Source organism: Oncorhynchus keta, chromosome 12, assembly GCF_023373465.1.
Source record: "Oncorhynchus keta strain PuntledgeMale-10-30-2019 chromosome 12, Oket_V2, whole genome shotgun sequence".
Lineage (NCBI taxonomy): Eukaryota > Metazoa > Chordata > Actinopteri > Salmoniformes > Salmonidae > Oncorhynchus > Oncorhynchus keta.
Genome location: NC_068432.1, coordinates 38,755,037 through 38,769,954, shown reverse-complemented (window position 1 = coordinate 38,769,954; position 14,918 = coordinate 38,755,037). Strand labels below are relative to the sequence as shown.

The 14,918-nt window shown below is 43.8% G+C and overlaps 1 protein-coding gene and 1 long non-coding RNA gene across 9 annotated transcripts; one reads left to right on the top strand and one right to left on the bottom strand.

Annotated features, from left to right (window-relative positions):
- The first annotated feature begins 3,617 nt into the window (after positions 1–3,617).
- On the top strand, positions 3,618–14,918 carry LOC118391603 (BRCA1-associated protein-like). Of its 8 annotated transcripts, none has more exons than XR_008060975.1 (11): positions 3,644–3,742; positions 5,127–5,288; positions 5,526–5,734; positions 7,329–7,518; positions 7,645–7,758; positions 7,870–8,018; positions 8,266–8,341; positions 11,079–11,105; positions 11,875–11,978; positions 12,154–12,319; positions 13,515–14,918. XR_008060975.1 is itself a non-coding variant. In XM_052458213.1 (11 exons), the coding sequence occupies exons 3-11, from the start codon at positions 5,715–5,717 to the stop codon at positions 13,520–13,522; spliced, it is 828 nt and encodes a 275-aa protein (XP_052314173.1). In that variant the 5' UTR covers positions 3,644–3,742; positions 5,127–5,288; positions 5,526–5,714; the 3' UTR covers positions 13,523–14,918. The 8 variants fall into 8 exon arrangements, 6 of the variants coding, with proteins under 6 accessions (XP_052314171.1, XP_052314173.1, XP_052314169.1 ...); XM_052458213.1 differs by having other exon boundaries at positions 12,180–12,319; XM_052458211.1 differs by lacking the exon at positions 13,515–14,918 and having other exon boundaries at positions 3,618–3,649; positions 12,180–12,457.
- LOC127906360 (uncharacterized) lies at positions 12,295–12,970 on the bottom strand. Its single transcript, XR_008060977.1, has 3 exons — positions 12,782–12,970; positions 12,465–12,580; positions 12,295–12,406 (listed from the first exon to the last, which is right to left on the bottom strand). It is a non-coding gene; the product is annotated as an uncharacterized LOC127906360 (long non-coding RNA).

Genomic DNA, 14,918 nt, shown 5'->3' with positions numbered 1-14,918 from the left:
AGTGTGTGCAAATGAGGTAGGATAAGGGAGGTAAGGCAATAAATAGGCCATCGTGGCGAAATAATTACAATATATCAATTAAACACTGGAGTGATAGATGTGCAGAAGATGAGTGAGCAAGTAGAGATACTGGGGTGCAAAGGAGCAAAATAAAAAATAACAGTATGGGGATGAGGTAGTTGGACGGGCTATTTACAGATGGGCTATGTACAGGTGCAGGGATCTGTGAGCTGCTCCGACAGCTGGTGCTTAAAGTTAGTGAAGGAGAAGTCTCCAGTTTCAGTGATTTTCGCAGTTTGTTCCAGTCATTGGCAGCGGAGAACTGGAAGGAAAGGCGGCCAAAGAGGAATTGGCTTTGGGGGTGACCAGTGAAATATACCTGCTGGAGGGTGTGCTATGGTGACCAGTGAGTTGAGATAAGGTGGGGCTTTACCTACCAATTACTTATAGATGACCTGGAGCCAGTGGGTTTGACAACAAATATAAAGCGAGTGCCATTTCAGTAGGATTTATCTGAATTGAATCTACTCAATACAGCAAATGCCAAATAAATGTTAAAATACAGTCTCAGTATGTCAACTGCAGTGGTATAAAGTACTTAAGTAAACATACTTTAAAATACTACTTAAATAGTTTTTTGGGGAATCTGTACTTTACTTTTTATATGTTTGACAACTTTTACTTTTACTTCAATACATTCCTAAAGTAAATAATGTACTTTTTACTCCAAACATTTTCCCTGACACCCAAAACTACTCGTTACATTTTGAATGCTTAGTAGGACAGGGAAATGGTACAATTCACATAGTTATCAAGATAACATCCCTGGTCATCTCTACTGCCTCTGATCTGGCAAATTCACTAAACACAAATACTTCATTTGTAAACGATGTTTGAGTATTGGAGTGTGTCCCTGGCTGTCCGTAAAAAATGTTTAAATAAATGCGAAAATTGTACAGTCTATTTTGCTTAATATATGGAATTTGAAATTATTTATACTTTTACTTTTGATACTTAAGTATATTTAAGCAATTACAATTACTTTTGATACTTAAGTATATTTAAAACCAAATACCCAAGTAAAAGCCTGCCGTTCAGCCCCGGAGCAAGGCAGTTAACCCCCAACAACTGCTCTCCGAGCGCCGATGATGTGGTTGTCGATGATAAGGTGGCCCCCCGCACCTCTCTGATTTGAGGGGTTGGGTTAAATGTGGAAGACACATTTCAGTTGGATGCGTTCAGTTGGACAACGGTATCCCCCGTTTCCAACTGCCATTTACCCATACTGATCTTTCATTATTTGAAAAGACTGTAGTTTCTTACATGCAGTTCACAATGACACATGACTGTTGTGCTTAGCTGTGCCACTAGTGGTCCTTCTTGGTCTGTCAAACTCTGGTCAAACTCTGACCTTTAAAAAATATTGTTCAGCTCTAATTTTCTCATTTTAATTTAAAATGTCTCCATTAAAATGGAATTGATCATAAAATAATAATTCCCTATGTATGTGAGTAATATACTGATCTGCATATCAGAATGATGTCTTAACGAAACAACTGCCGATACCTTGAAATGGTCCCCACTCCAGTACTGTACTTTCTTCACCACTACATGGCCCTAAAAATATGGTCTACTGAAACTAGATATTCTATAAGTCTTCTTCTGTCTACCTCTGGAGAGGTGAGCGCTGACTGAGACATCAAACCAACTCTAGGTGAGAATAACAAAGTGAATGGACAGAGAGTAAATATAGAATATTAGCTTAAAACTATTGTGGAGCTCCTGCAACTACAGTTGAGTCATGGAGTCATTAAGGTTGGAGTCAGGTTGTAGTCATTAAAACTAGTTTTTCAACCACTCCACAAATTTCTTGTTAATAAACTATACTTTTGGCAAGTCGGTTAGGACAACTACTTTGTGCATGACAAAGGTCATTTTTCCAACAGTTGTTTGCAGACAGATTATTTCCCTTTAATTCACTGTGTCGCAATTCCAGTGGGTCAGAAGTTTACATATACTAAGTTGACTGTACCTTTAAACAGCTTGGAAAAATCCAGAAAAGTATGACATGCTTTTAGAAGCTACTGATAGACTAATTGACGTCATTTGAGTCAATTGGAGGTGTACCTGTGGATGTATTTCAAGGCCTACCTTCAAACTCAGTGCCTCTTTGCTTGACGTCATGGGAAAATCAAAAGAAATCAGCCAAGACCTCAGAAAAAAAATTGTAGACCTCCACAAGTCCAGTTCATCCTTGGGAGCAATTTCCAAACGCCTGAAGGTACCATGTTCATCTGTACAAACAATAGTACGCAAGTATAAACACACTGGGACTACGCAGCTGTCATACCGCCCAGGAAGGAGACGCTTTCTGTCTCCTAGAGATTAACATACTTTGGTGTGAAAAGTGCAAATCAGTCCCAGAACAACAGCAAAGGACCTTGTGAAGATGCAGGAGGAAACGGGTACAAAAGTATCTAAATCACAGTAAAACGAGTCCTATATCGACATAACCTGAAAGGCCGCTCAGCAAGGAAGAAGCCACTGCTCCAAAACCACCATAAAAAAGCCAGACTATGGTTTGCAACTGCACATGGGGACAAAGATCGTACTTTTTGGAGAAATGTCCTCTGGTCTGATGAAAGAAAAATAGAACTATCTGGCCATAATGACCATCATTATGTTTGGAGGAAAAAGGGGGAGGCTTGCAAGTTGAAGAACACCAACCCAACCGTGAAGCACGGGGGTGGCAGCATCATGTTGTGGGGGTGCTTTTCTGCAGGAGGGACAGGTGCACTTCACAAAATAGATGGCGTCATGAGGCAGGAAAATTGTGGATATATTGAAGCAACATCTCAAGATATCAGTCAGGAAGTTAAAGCTTGGTCACAAATGGGTCTTCCAAATGGACAATGACCCCAAAAATACTTCCAAAGTTGTGGCAAAATGGCTTAAGGACAACAAAGTCAAGGTATTGGAGTGGCCATCACAAAGCCCTGACCTCAATCGTATAGAACATTTGTGGGCAGAACTGAAAAAGCTTGTGCGAGCAAGGAGGCCTACAAATCTGACTCAGTTACTCCAGATCTGTCAGGAGGAATGGGCCAAAATTCACTCAACTTAGCTTGTGGAAGGCTACCCGAAACGTTTGACCCAAGTTCAACAACTTTAAAGGCAATGCTACCAAATACTAATTGAGTGAATGCAAACTTCTGACTCACTGGGACTTTGATGAAAGAAATAACAGCTGAAATAAATCGTTCTCTCTACTATTATTCTGACATTTTCACATTCTTAAAATAAAGTGGTGATCATAACTGACCTAAGACAGGGAATTTTTACTCGGATTAAATGTCAGGAATTGTGAAAAACTGAGTTTAAATGTATTTGGCTAAGGTGTATGTAAACTTCCGACTTCAACTGTAAATATAAACAGTACCGGCACCCAAAATGAGTACTGGCATCTGTTTCAGTCCAAGTCAAGCACCACTACCATCACATGAAATGCCCATGAAATTTCAGCAAAATACATTGATACATTTTATTATTCAAAAGTTCTAGTCAATATCCATTGTATTGTTGTATTTAAAAAAATTTAAAAAATACAGTCACTTCCAGGGCTTGGCACTATGTGGTATCTTGCCCCCAGGTAAGGGCTGACCTGGACATTTATGTATTTTTCTCATCAAGATGTCAATTTAGTAACCCGGAAGAGGTATGTCACGGGGTCAGATCGAATTTAGTAAGTAAATAGGTGAACTGGAAAATAAATAATTGATATTAATGTGGCAATATAGTATTTTGAGGTAAGACTGTGGTACGTGGGCTCGTCAGAAAGTCCTTAGCTAGCTAGTGTTTCGTTAAACGTCATTTGTCCCTCTTTAGCCAGGCTTTTGGCTTGCTAACATTAGCTAGGTTAACTTGCTAGCTAGCTTTGCTGTCATCCAGTCTTTGTTTTGTTTTTTCGTCGAGAAGAATCATCATTCTTCCATAACACATGTGTGTCACTGGTAGTTATCTGCCTGGAGCTCGCAGACCAGTCTCTTTCTCCACAGGATTTCCAATAGACCGCTGGGGAGTTTAATTATTTCAGTTTTAATATTGACGTCACCATCTTGCTAGATATAAGTTATTTATTTAATGTAACTAGCACACAGTGACGTATGGTGTTTGTTTTTGCACTCTTTCTCACAGGAGTATGATTTTTATAGACGGCCAGCCTAATACGTTAAATATTATGTGAAGCAGGCAAGAATAACTAAGTACTTCCGAGTCACGGGTTTTTGGAATCCTTCAGAATAAGAGTTCGGTCTTGTATACGTTGTATTAATGATTATGGTGAAAGTGACGTGAAATGTGCACAATTATTGATATCGTTTATACTAGCTCCCCCTGGCTAATGTTCTCATACAAATAGTTACAATTATTTCTATAAGATATGCGATTGATATTTATTTTTTAAAGTCTGAATGGTCAACAATGTTTTTTGTATGTGTACTGCTATCATTTATTGGACCATACACAATTTTCTGTACATTGTGTCCAGTAAAAGGGGCTATTCTACTCAGGAGCACTTGTAGTTTCCAAATCAACAGAGCTTACACCCAGAGGAGCGTTGCTGCTTATTTTGTGGCCACTCTTTAAGGACCGATCATCTTAAATCCAATAGTTTTTTCATGCTGGACATACACAATTTTCTGTATGTTGCGTAATGAAAATAGACAAATACATTATATCTTATAGAAACACTTTTAATTACTCCTTGTATGATAATTAGTATAAAATATATTGATTGTGCACATTTTCAAAAGTATACAGGACTTGACTCTTATTCTGAAGGATTAAAAAAACATCTGTGACCCAAAGTACATAGTTATTTTTGCCAGCTTCACAGCGGTAGAACATAGAACTGTGGAATAATTACTTTTGAGGAGTCAGGCAACAGAATCAGAGCAAGTCACTCCCTCTTACCATCAGAGACCTGCCCAGGTTACTGTTTCTGGAACACATTTGTCTGAGTAATTCAGCAATGATGGCAATAGGTATTGATCCAGAAGTTGATGCTTTGTGTTTGCCTATTCTCCCTTTTTCTCTCCCTCTCCCCCTTTTGCTCTCTGGCCCTGTAGTTGAGGATGTGTCAGAGGAGGATTTGCAGGAGAAAGCACTTAGCTCAGCCAGGCTCTCTCTGAGTGGGAAGACATAGTTGGAGAGAGCAGCCGTCTTACATCATCACATCGGCAGCAGAACCATGGGACACATGGTCATCGAGACCTTCCCACCCAATCCTGGTAAGAATCGGGGTATATAGCAATATGGATGACATATTTAATGAATATGATGCTGTACACAAACCAATGCATTATTATATGTTGGTGTGTAATAATACTAATACATGTGGTGTGTTAAAACATATTCTGAGATTTCAGAATGACTGACTAAAGAAAATACAGCTGTGGTTATCAGTCTGTCAGACTTTATAGGGATAGAAACTACTAGAAACCTACATTTCTCCCCTTGGTGAGCAGACTGGGGCAGAGGGAGAGGAGGGTGGAGGAGCCCTAGAGGATCAACCAGACGGGAGAGGTCCTACTGAGGGCCCTACAGAGGTCAGTGCCGAGGGCACAGAGGTGGCTCCAGACTCGCCCTCCAAGCAGCTTCCAGACCAGATCTCCTTCTTCAGTGGAAACCCCTCAGTGCAGATCGTCCACGGCATCATGCACCTCTTCAAGACCAAGTGAGTCTCTGTTGCCATACACAACACTGAGTGTGTTTACATGCAGACTAATAATTCGATATTAAACTAATTATGGCAGAAGGCCGAGTATGGCTTTAGACATGTAAACACCTTACTCTGCTTATCTTAATCGGCATGAAGTCAAAATCTAAGAAAGCATACGCCGATTAAAACACTGGTTTTCTGAGCAATCTTTCTTATTATTAGGATGTAAACACAGGTTGAAATATCAAAAAGAACTCTGAACCAACTTAATTTGGGGACAGTTCCAAACACAAGAAAACATTAATGGCCATTTAGCTAGCTAGCTTGCTGTTGCTAGCTAATTTGTCCTGGGATATAAACATTGGGTTGTTATTTTACCTGGAATGCACAAGGTCCTTTTTTCTGGATCTTTGTAGAATTTTTACCCATTTTGAGTCACACAAAATCGTATGTTCTCTACTCAAACAATTAATCCACAGATAAAAGGGGAAATCTAGTTAGTTTCTAGTAATCTCTAGTAGTCTTCTTCTGTGGACTTTATAGGGCAGTTGGCAACTAACTTTAATGTGCATTACCACCATCAACTGGACTGGAGTGTGAACCTCAGTTCATTTTTCAATCACCCATGTGCATATATGCTCCTAAAAGACTATGAGGAGATGGGAGAGGAGGGACTTGCAGCACGTCATGTGTCAAGTAGAACCAAGTTCTATTTTAGAGCCTGGCTACGCAGACACTCGTTGACGCGCACTAGCAGTTTGGATGAAATGATTGAATAATATGTATGTGTACACAAAAGTGGTGTGGTCAGCATGTTACTGTGAGAGAAAAGGGGAACAGAGTGTCTGGCCAAGGTCTGTTGAGGAAGGTGAACAGAAGGTCACTTGTAAACATCATGGAGACCCGGTAGAGAGGAACTGCTACCAGAGCACTCTACTGCGAAGACAACATTCTAGTCGTCCGTTTTCAGTTTTTACTCTGTTCAGAAACTAACAGTGCTCATTGAGTCTGAACCCATTGACTTTATATTTCCATTCAGTAGGCTTGGGCGGTGTCCAGATTGGGATATTCGGTAATATCGGCGCTGAACACGAGGGGCGCTACTTTCAAACCCCAGATAGCCTCTAATCCGAAGGTTAGCAATACTAACAAGTACATATAAAATCCCATAAAGTTTTACAATTAACTAAAAAATGCTAGTCAGTTTGCTGCACACTCAAAATAAATATTAGAAAGCAAGGCTCTCCAGGAGGGGATTCTCTGCTGTTATCAGGAGAAGCTTCATTTGGCAAGAAGCTAACCAGCTAGATAACTACTAAATTGGCAAACTAAATGCACAATTGCAGAGCATTTAGCACATTTTAAACAGTTAACTTAATAGTTACAATATTTAGTTTAGTTGTAAATTGCCTACTGTAACTATGGTTGAAAAACCATCTGGCTATTTCCAAATATCCCCGGTATACATTATATCACCAAAGCCTACCATACAGTAGACATTCTGTACTATATCCGGAGCGACTACAATATACCAAAGATATTGTTCATTGAAACGATTTCTCACTGGCAATATGAGACCATTTAGTTTCTCCTGACTGTCCCGTCACAGCAAGATGACATCACTGACGGAGGATGTGCGTTGCAGTGCCATGCTGTGTATCCTGACCGTACCCTCCACCATGACAAGCCACGACCTCGTGAAGTTTGTGGCACCATTTTATGATGTCATGGAGCACATGAAGATCATACGAGACTCCACCCCTAACCAGTACATGGTGCTGATCAAGTTTAGTAGCCAGGTGAAATGAGTAAGATCATACAACAACAGCAGTGTTCTATCTGAAAGTCTGTTTAGAAACTGTTTTTAGAATTATTCACATTATTACTCCGTCCGTCTCTCTCTGTCTCCCCCTTTCTCTCTCCAGGCTGATGCAGATAGTTTCTACACAGCGTGTAATGGCCGTACGTTCAACTCCATAGAGGATGCAGTCTGCCAGCTGGTCTATGTGGAGAGAGCTGAGGTCATCAAGTCTGAGCAGGTACAGTATGTACACCAGTACCTCTAATGACTGTCTGAGCAGTGCACCTGAGGACATAGATTTGAATCATTTCTCTCTCTCTCCGTCTCACTCTCACCCTCTCACCTCCAGGGCGCCAGTCTTCCAGTGATTGAGCTGGCAGAGCTTCCTCAGTGTACCGTGTGTCTGGAGAGGATGGATGAGTCAGTGAATGGGGTACTCACTACACTCTGTAACCACAGCTTCCACAGCCTGTGTCTGCAACGCTGGGAGGATGCCTCGTGAGTATATACCAGCACACACACACACGACTCACAGCATGACCCTGAGTTCATTTCTCCATCCTCCCTCTCGCTGGTCAGTGAATGACTGTCATGTGCTGAAGTTTTAGTCCTTTTGTGGCACAACATGTGAGCAATATGGCATTGTGTTTTAGCATGGGGACAATATAAGTGGTAGCTACTGTGCATTTGGTGTTTTTATGTGTGTAAAGGTGTTGACTGGGGTGTATTGACTGTTCTGTTCCAGGTGTCCTGTGTGTCGGTATTGTCAGACCCCAGAGCCTGTAGAGGAGAATAAGTGCTTTGAATGTGGAGTTCAGGAGGTAAACATTATTTACACACTAAAATCAACACTACATACATTTGCATACATCTACAGGTACTCTTGTTGCTTACAGTTGCTAATGTTTTCTCTCCTACGCCTCTCCCCCTGGCTAATGTTTTCCCTCCCCTCCCCTAATGTTTTCTCCCCCCTCCCCTGGCTAATGTTTTCTCTCCTAATGTTTTCTCCCCCCCCCCTGGCTAATGTTTTCTCTTCTACTCCCCTCCCCTGGCTAATGTTTTCTCTCCTACTCCCCTCCCCCTGGCTAATGTTTTCTCTTCTACTCCCCTCCCCCTGGCTAATGTTTTCTCTTCTACTCCCCTCCCCCTGGCTAATGTTTTCTCTTCTACTCCCCTCCCCCTGGCTAATGTTTTCTCTTCTACTCCCCTCCCCCTGGCTAATGTTTTCTCTCCTACTCCCCTCCCCCTGGCTAATGTTTTCTCTTCTACTCCCCTCCCCCTGGCTAATGTTTTCTCTTCTACTCCCCTCCCCTTGGCTAATGTTTTCTCTTCTCCCCTCCCCCTGGCTAATGTTTTCTCCCTCCCCCCCCCTGGCTAATGTTTTCTCTTCTACTCCCCTCCCCCTGGCTAATGTTTTCTCTTCTACTCCCCTCCCCCTGGCTAATGTTTTCTCTTTTACTCCCCTCCCCCTGGCTAATGTTTTCTCTTCTACTCCCCTCCCCCTGGCTAATGTTTTCTCTTCTACTCCCCTCCCCCTGGCTAATGTTTTCTCTCCTAATGTTTTCCCCCCCTGGCTAATGTTTTCTCTCCCTCCCCCTGGCTCCCTCCCCTGGCTAATGTTTTCTCTTCTACTCCCCCCCCTGGCTAATGTTTTCTCCCTACTCCCTCCCCTGGCTAATGTTTTCTCTTCTACTACTCCCTCCCCCTGGCTAATGTTTTCTCTTCTACTCCCCTCCCCCTGGCTAATGTTTTCTCTTCTACTCCCTCCCCTGGTTAATGTTTTCTCTCTACTCCCCTCCCCTGGCTAATGTTTTCTCTCCTACTCTCCCCTGGCTAATGTTTTCTCTCCTACTCCCCTCCCCTGGCTACTCTGCTCCCCCTGGCTAATGTTTTCTCTCCTACTCCCCTCCCCCTGGCTAATGTTTTCTCTCCTACTCCCCTCCCCCTGGCTAATGTTTTCTCTCCTACTCCCCTCCCCCTGGCTAATGTTTTCTCTCCTACTCCCCTCCCCCTGGCTAATGTTTTCTCTCCTACTCCCCTCCCCCTGGCTAATGTTTTCTCTTCTACTCCCCTCCCCCTGGCTAATGTTTTCTCTACTCCCCTGGCTAATGTTTTCTCCCTCCCTCCCCCTCCCTCTGGCTAATGTTTTCTTCTCTCCCTACTCCTCCTACTCCCCTCCCCCTGGCTAATGTTTTCTCTTCTACTCCCCCCTCCCCCTGGCTAATGTTTTCTCTCCTACTCCTCCCCCCCTGGCTAATGTTTTCTCTCCTACTCCCCTCCCCCTGGCTAATGTTTTCTCTTCTACTCCCCTCCCCCTGGCTAATGTTTTCTCTCCTACTCCCCTCCCCCTGGCTAATGTTCTCTCCTACTCCCCTCCCCCTGGCTAATGTTCTCTCCTAATGTTTTCTCCCTCCCTACTCCCCTGGCTAATGTTCTCTCCTACTCCCCTCCCCCCCCCTGGCTAATGTTTTCTCTCCTACTCCCTCCCCTGGCTAATGTTTTCTCTCTACTCCCTCCCCTGGCCCCCTGGCTAATGTTTTCTCTCCTACCCCCTCCCCTGGCTAATGTTTTCTCTTCCCCTACTCCCCCCCCCCTGGCTAATGTTTTCTCTCCTACTCTCCTACTCCCCTCCCCTGGCTAATGTTTTCTCTTCTACTCCCCTCCCCTGGCTAATGTTTTCTCTTCTCCCCTCCCCCTGGCTAATGTTTTCTCCCCCCCTCCCCCTGGCTAATGTTCTCTCTACTCCCCTCCCCTGGCTAATGTTTTCTCTCCTACTCCCTCCCCCTGGCTAATGTTTCTCTCTCCTCCTAATGTTTTCCCCCCCCTCCCCTGGCTAATGTTTTCTCTACTCCCCTCCCCTGGCTAATGTTTTCTCTCTCCCCTCCCCTGGCTAATGTTCTCTCCCTCCCCCCCCTGGCTAATGTTTTCTCTCCCTCCCCTGGCTAATGTTTTCTCCCCCCCTCCCCCTAATGTTTTCTCTCCTACCCCCCCCCTGGCTAATGTTTTCTCTTCTACTCCCTCCCCTGGCTAATGTTTTCTCTCCTACTCCCCTCCCCTGGCTAATGTTTTCCCCCCTGGCTAATGTTTTCTCCCCCCTCCCCCTGGCTAATGTTTTCTCTCTACTCCCCTCCCCTGGCTAATGTTTTCTCTCTACTCCCCTCCCCCCTGGCTAATGTTTCTCCCCCCTCCCCTGGCTAATGTTTTCTACTCCCCTCCCCCTGGCTAATGTTTTCTCTCCTACTCCCCTCCCCCTGGCTAATGTTTTCTCTCCTACTCCCCTCCCCCTGGCTAATGTTTTCTCTCCTACTCCCCTCCCCCTGGCTAATGTTTTCTCTCCTACTCCCCTCCCCCTGGCTAATGTTTTTCAAACATGATCTCCTTTAGGATCTGAACTGTAGGCCATCCTTTCAGAATAAATTCATGCACTTGTGATAACGTCACATCCTTTGAAGTCTATTGCCTGATTTGTGCTGTGTTCACCTGTGCATCATCCAACACATCGATCATCAAAACCTGGTCATTTTCTTCTTCCTTAATGATGGTTTCTGGAACTGGCAGCCTACTCAGAGCATCAGCATTCCCATGGTATCTACCTGGTTTGTAAATTATTATTTTCTTAAATTATTATTTTCTCCGCTGGCGACAACATTCTTGACATGAACCCGATAGGTTTCTCTGCACCAGAGCACCGCCCCCACACCATACGATGAGGCATCACATGATAAGATGAGATCTCTGTCTGGTGAGAAGTGCACTAGCACTTCAGCTGATTGCAGTAACACCTTTAAAGCTTCTTCCTGTCTTTCTGACCATTTCCAGGCTACATCCTTCCATAACAGTTGATGCAGAGGAGCTAAGAACGTAGAGTGGTTCGAGAGGAAGTGATTATAATAGTTCAGTAAGCCTAGATAGCCTTTCAGCTTGGCCTATAGAATCTGGGAGTAGCATCAGCAGCAACATGAATGGTAGCTTGGACCCCTTTTAATGTCCCTAGCTCCTCTTTGAAAACACACTCATGCTTTGAAATCAACTGATGCAGTGTCACTGTCTCTGTGGTGACATGTTTGATTTCATCAAATCAAATGTATTTATATAGCCCTTCGTACATCAGCTGATATCTCAAAGTGCTGTACAGAAACCCAGCCTAAAACCCCAAACAGCAAGCAATGCAGGTGTAGAAGCACGGTGGCTAGGAAAAACTCCCTAGAAAGGCCAAAACCTAGGAAGAAACCTAGAGAGGAACCAGGCTATGTGGGGTGGCCAGTCCTCTTCTGGCTGTGCCGGGTGGAGATTATAACAGAACATGGCCAAGATGTTCAAATGTTCATAAATGACCAGCGTGTGTGTGTTTCAGATCAGCAGCATGAAGGCCAAGTTTAAGGAGACCATAGATCGATATGATAACCTGGAGCGTCGGCTGGGAGAGCTGGCCAAGGACGAACAGAGCATGGACAAGAAGTAGGTGGATCCTCTCACACTGCAGGCAGCTATCAATCATCCTAACACAGTAAAATGTTAGAATCTGACTGTGGCCATAGTCATGTTGTACTGTAGGTTTTCATTTTCTTTCTCTCTCTAAACTAGTGGGGAGAGACGTTGTTATCTGCTATTGAAAATCTGTGTGTCTTGGTAGCACCATCTCTGTCCCCCCTCCTTCAGGTGTGGTCAGTTGTCGACCCGTGTGACGAAGCTTGGTCAGGAGCTGAAAGAGAAACAGGAAATGAATCGCTGTCTGAGAGCCAATCAGGTTCAGCTACAGGCCCAGTTGGCTGAAGATGAGCACAAGGCTAGAGAGACTGGTGAGTCTGGGGGAGTGAGAGACTAGAGCCTAATTCTGGGGGAGTGAGAGACTAGAGCCTAATTCTGGGGGAGTGAGAGACTAGAGCCTAATTCTGGGGGAGGGAGAGACTAGAGCCTCATTCTGGGGGAGGGAGAGACTAGAACCTAATTCTGGGGGAGGGAGAGACTAGAGCCTAATTCTGGGGGAGGGAGAGACTAGAACCTAATTCTGGGGGAGGGAGAGACTAGAGCCTAATTCTGGGGGAGTGAGAGACTAGAGCCTAATTCTGGGGAGGGAGAGACTAGAGGGGGAGGGAGAGACCCTAATTCTGGGGGAGGGAGAGACTAGAACCTAATTCTGGGGGAGGGAGAGACTAGAACCTAATTCTGGGGGAGGACTAGAGGGGGAGGGAGAGACTAGAGCCTAATTCTGGGGGAGGGAGAGACTAGAACCTAATTCTGGGGGAGGGAGAGACTAGAACCTAATTCTGGGGGAGGGAGAGACTAGAACCTAATTCTGGGGGAGGGAGAGACTAGAGCCTAATTCTGGGGGAGGGAGAGACTAGAGCCTAATTCTGGGGGAGGGAGAGACTAGAGCCTAATTCTGGGGGAGGGAGAGACTAGAACCTAATTCTGGGGGAGGGAGAGACTAGAGCCTAATTCTGGGGGAGGGAGAGATTAGAACCTAATTCTGGGGGAGGGAGAGACTAGAGCCTAATTCTGGGGGAGGGAGAGACTAAAACCTAATTCTGGGGGAGGGAGAGACTAGAGCCTAATTCTGGGGGAGGGAGAGACTAGAGCCTAATTCTGGGGGAGGGAGAGACTAGAGCCTAATTCTGGGGGAGGGAGAGACTAGAACCTAATTCTGGGGGAGGGAGAGACTAGAGCCTAATTCTGGGGGAGGGAGAGACTAGATCCTAATTCTGGGGAAGTGGCACAACCAGGAAGTGGAGAGAAGAAGAGATGTCGGCCTTCACTAATTGCCACAAAGTCATAAACCCTGCCTATTTCTACAATGTATTTTGTTAAAATGTGATTTTAAACCGAACCTTAAACCTAGCCTTAACCACACTGCTAACCTTATTCCTAACCTTAAAGAAAGACCAAACATTTTTGTTTTCATACATTTTTTATGATATAGCCTATTTTGAATTTGCGTGTTTGCGCAATTGTGTGTGTTTGTGCTTTTCAAATGGACTTTGTCTCCTTTGACAGTACTCTAAGAGGATGGGATCAGAAGTTAAGTGTATATCTCTGCTTCAAGGTGCCCACTTTGACTTCTCCCTCCATCCTTCTATTAAAAAAAGTCACCTTGTTTTCTTCCTGAAAGGAGGAGAGATTCATGTGAATAAGGAAGTGAGAAGTGGACGAATACCTCATGTTTGAATATGTTGGCTTTTCTAACTAACTGTCCAGTCACTTTTTGTAGGTATGTGTGTTGTTATAAATGGGTTTAGAAAGTCTGCTTCCGAGATTCACTACCAGCTGGTTGTCAGCGTTTGTCATCTCTGTTTTATCGAACATCTGACTCCAATCTGTTCTCAGGAAACGGAATGACTCAGTTCTATCGTGAGAATGTTTATTTTTCATAGAGATCATTTAATATGTGACAGAAAACAAACTGAACATCACTTTATCTGAGAGATTAAGTCAAGTGCTGAAATATTTAATTTCTCAATTTAGCTCTGTGTCAGAGCTGTAGACTTAACAGACGGGCACAGGTATATGTGGCTGATGCTTTGGCATTCCTACACTAATCTGAGATGTGCACCTGATGTCAAGGGTTGCCCTATTGCCTGGGCCAAGTCATTTGAGCAGTCATGCAAGTTAAGCCTAAGGTTGCACGTTGGGCAGGTGATTTTTGACAAAAAAAGTAAAAACAACCAAACTGCAAAGAATTCCAGTAACCTAAAGCTGATCTTTCTGGTTCCTCCCCATTGTTTAAATGAAAGACAGACAATGTATGGCAGTTGGGCAAGTTGAGCCTGTTCTACTTGCTAATAACAACCAAAATACAAAGAATTCCAGTAGTGATCTTTCTGGTTCCTCCCCTATGTGTAGGTGAAAGACAGGCAATATATGGCACTTCTGTGTGTAAATAGCTCATTTACATTTTCGATCAAGAGCCTTTCAGACTTTGATGTCAATCCCTGTAATACAGTACAATACTTTACAAATACAATATCATACAACAGTTTGACTCCTGTTTCCCTGCACTTAACTGTGTGTATGTGACCACCATTTTCTTCACTGACAACACATTTGTGGCAAGCCTGAAAGGGCACCATATTGCCTATACACTGCACTACTGACCAGATCCTGATAAGCTGTGAACATGCGTGTGTTTGTGTTGAAATGCTGAAAGGCTACCGGTATTTTCTGCTCAGTCACAGCTTTCCATTATACTATAGCATCAATATTGTCATAGCATGGTATTGTATCGAGGTCAACGCAGACGTTGGAATAGTACACAGCAGCAGCAGAATCCCACCTTTAGCCTATTGTGAACATGTCATATTTCATTTTACCTTCCTGAATGTCAACTTAAAGCAGTTAAGTATTCACTGTGTTTTTTTGTATACATGTTAAAGTGCTCAATAAATTGTGTTACCATTTGTA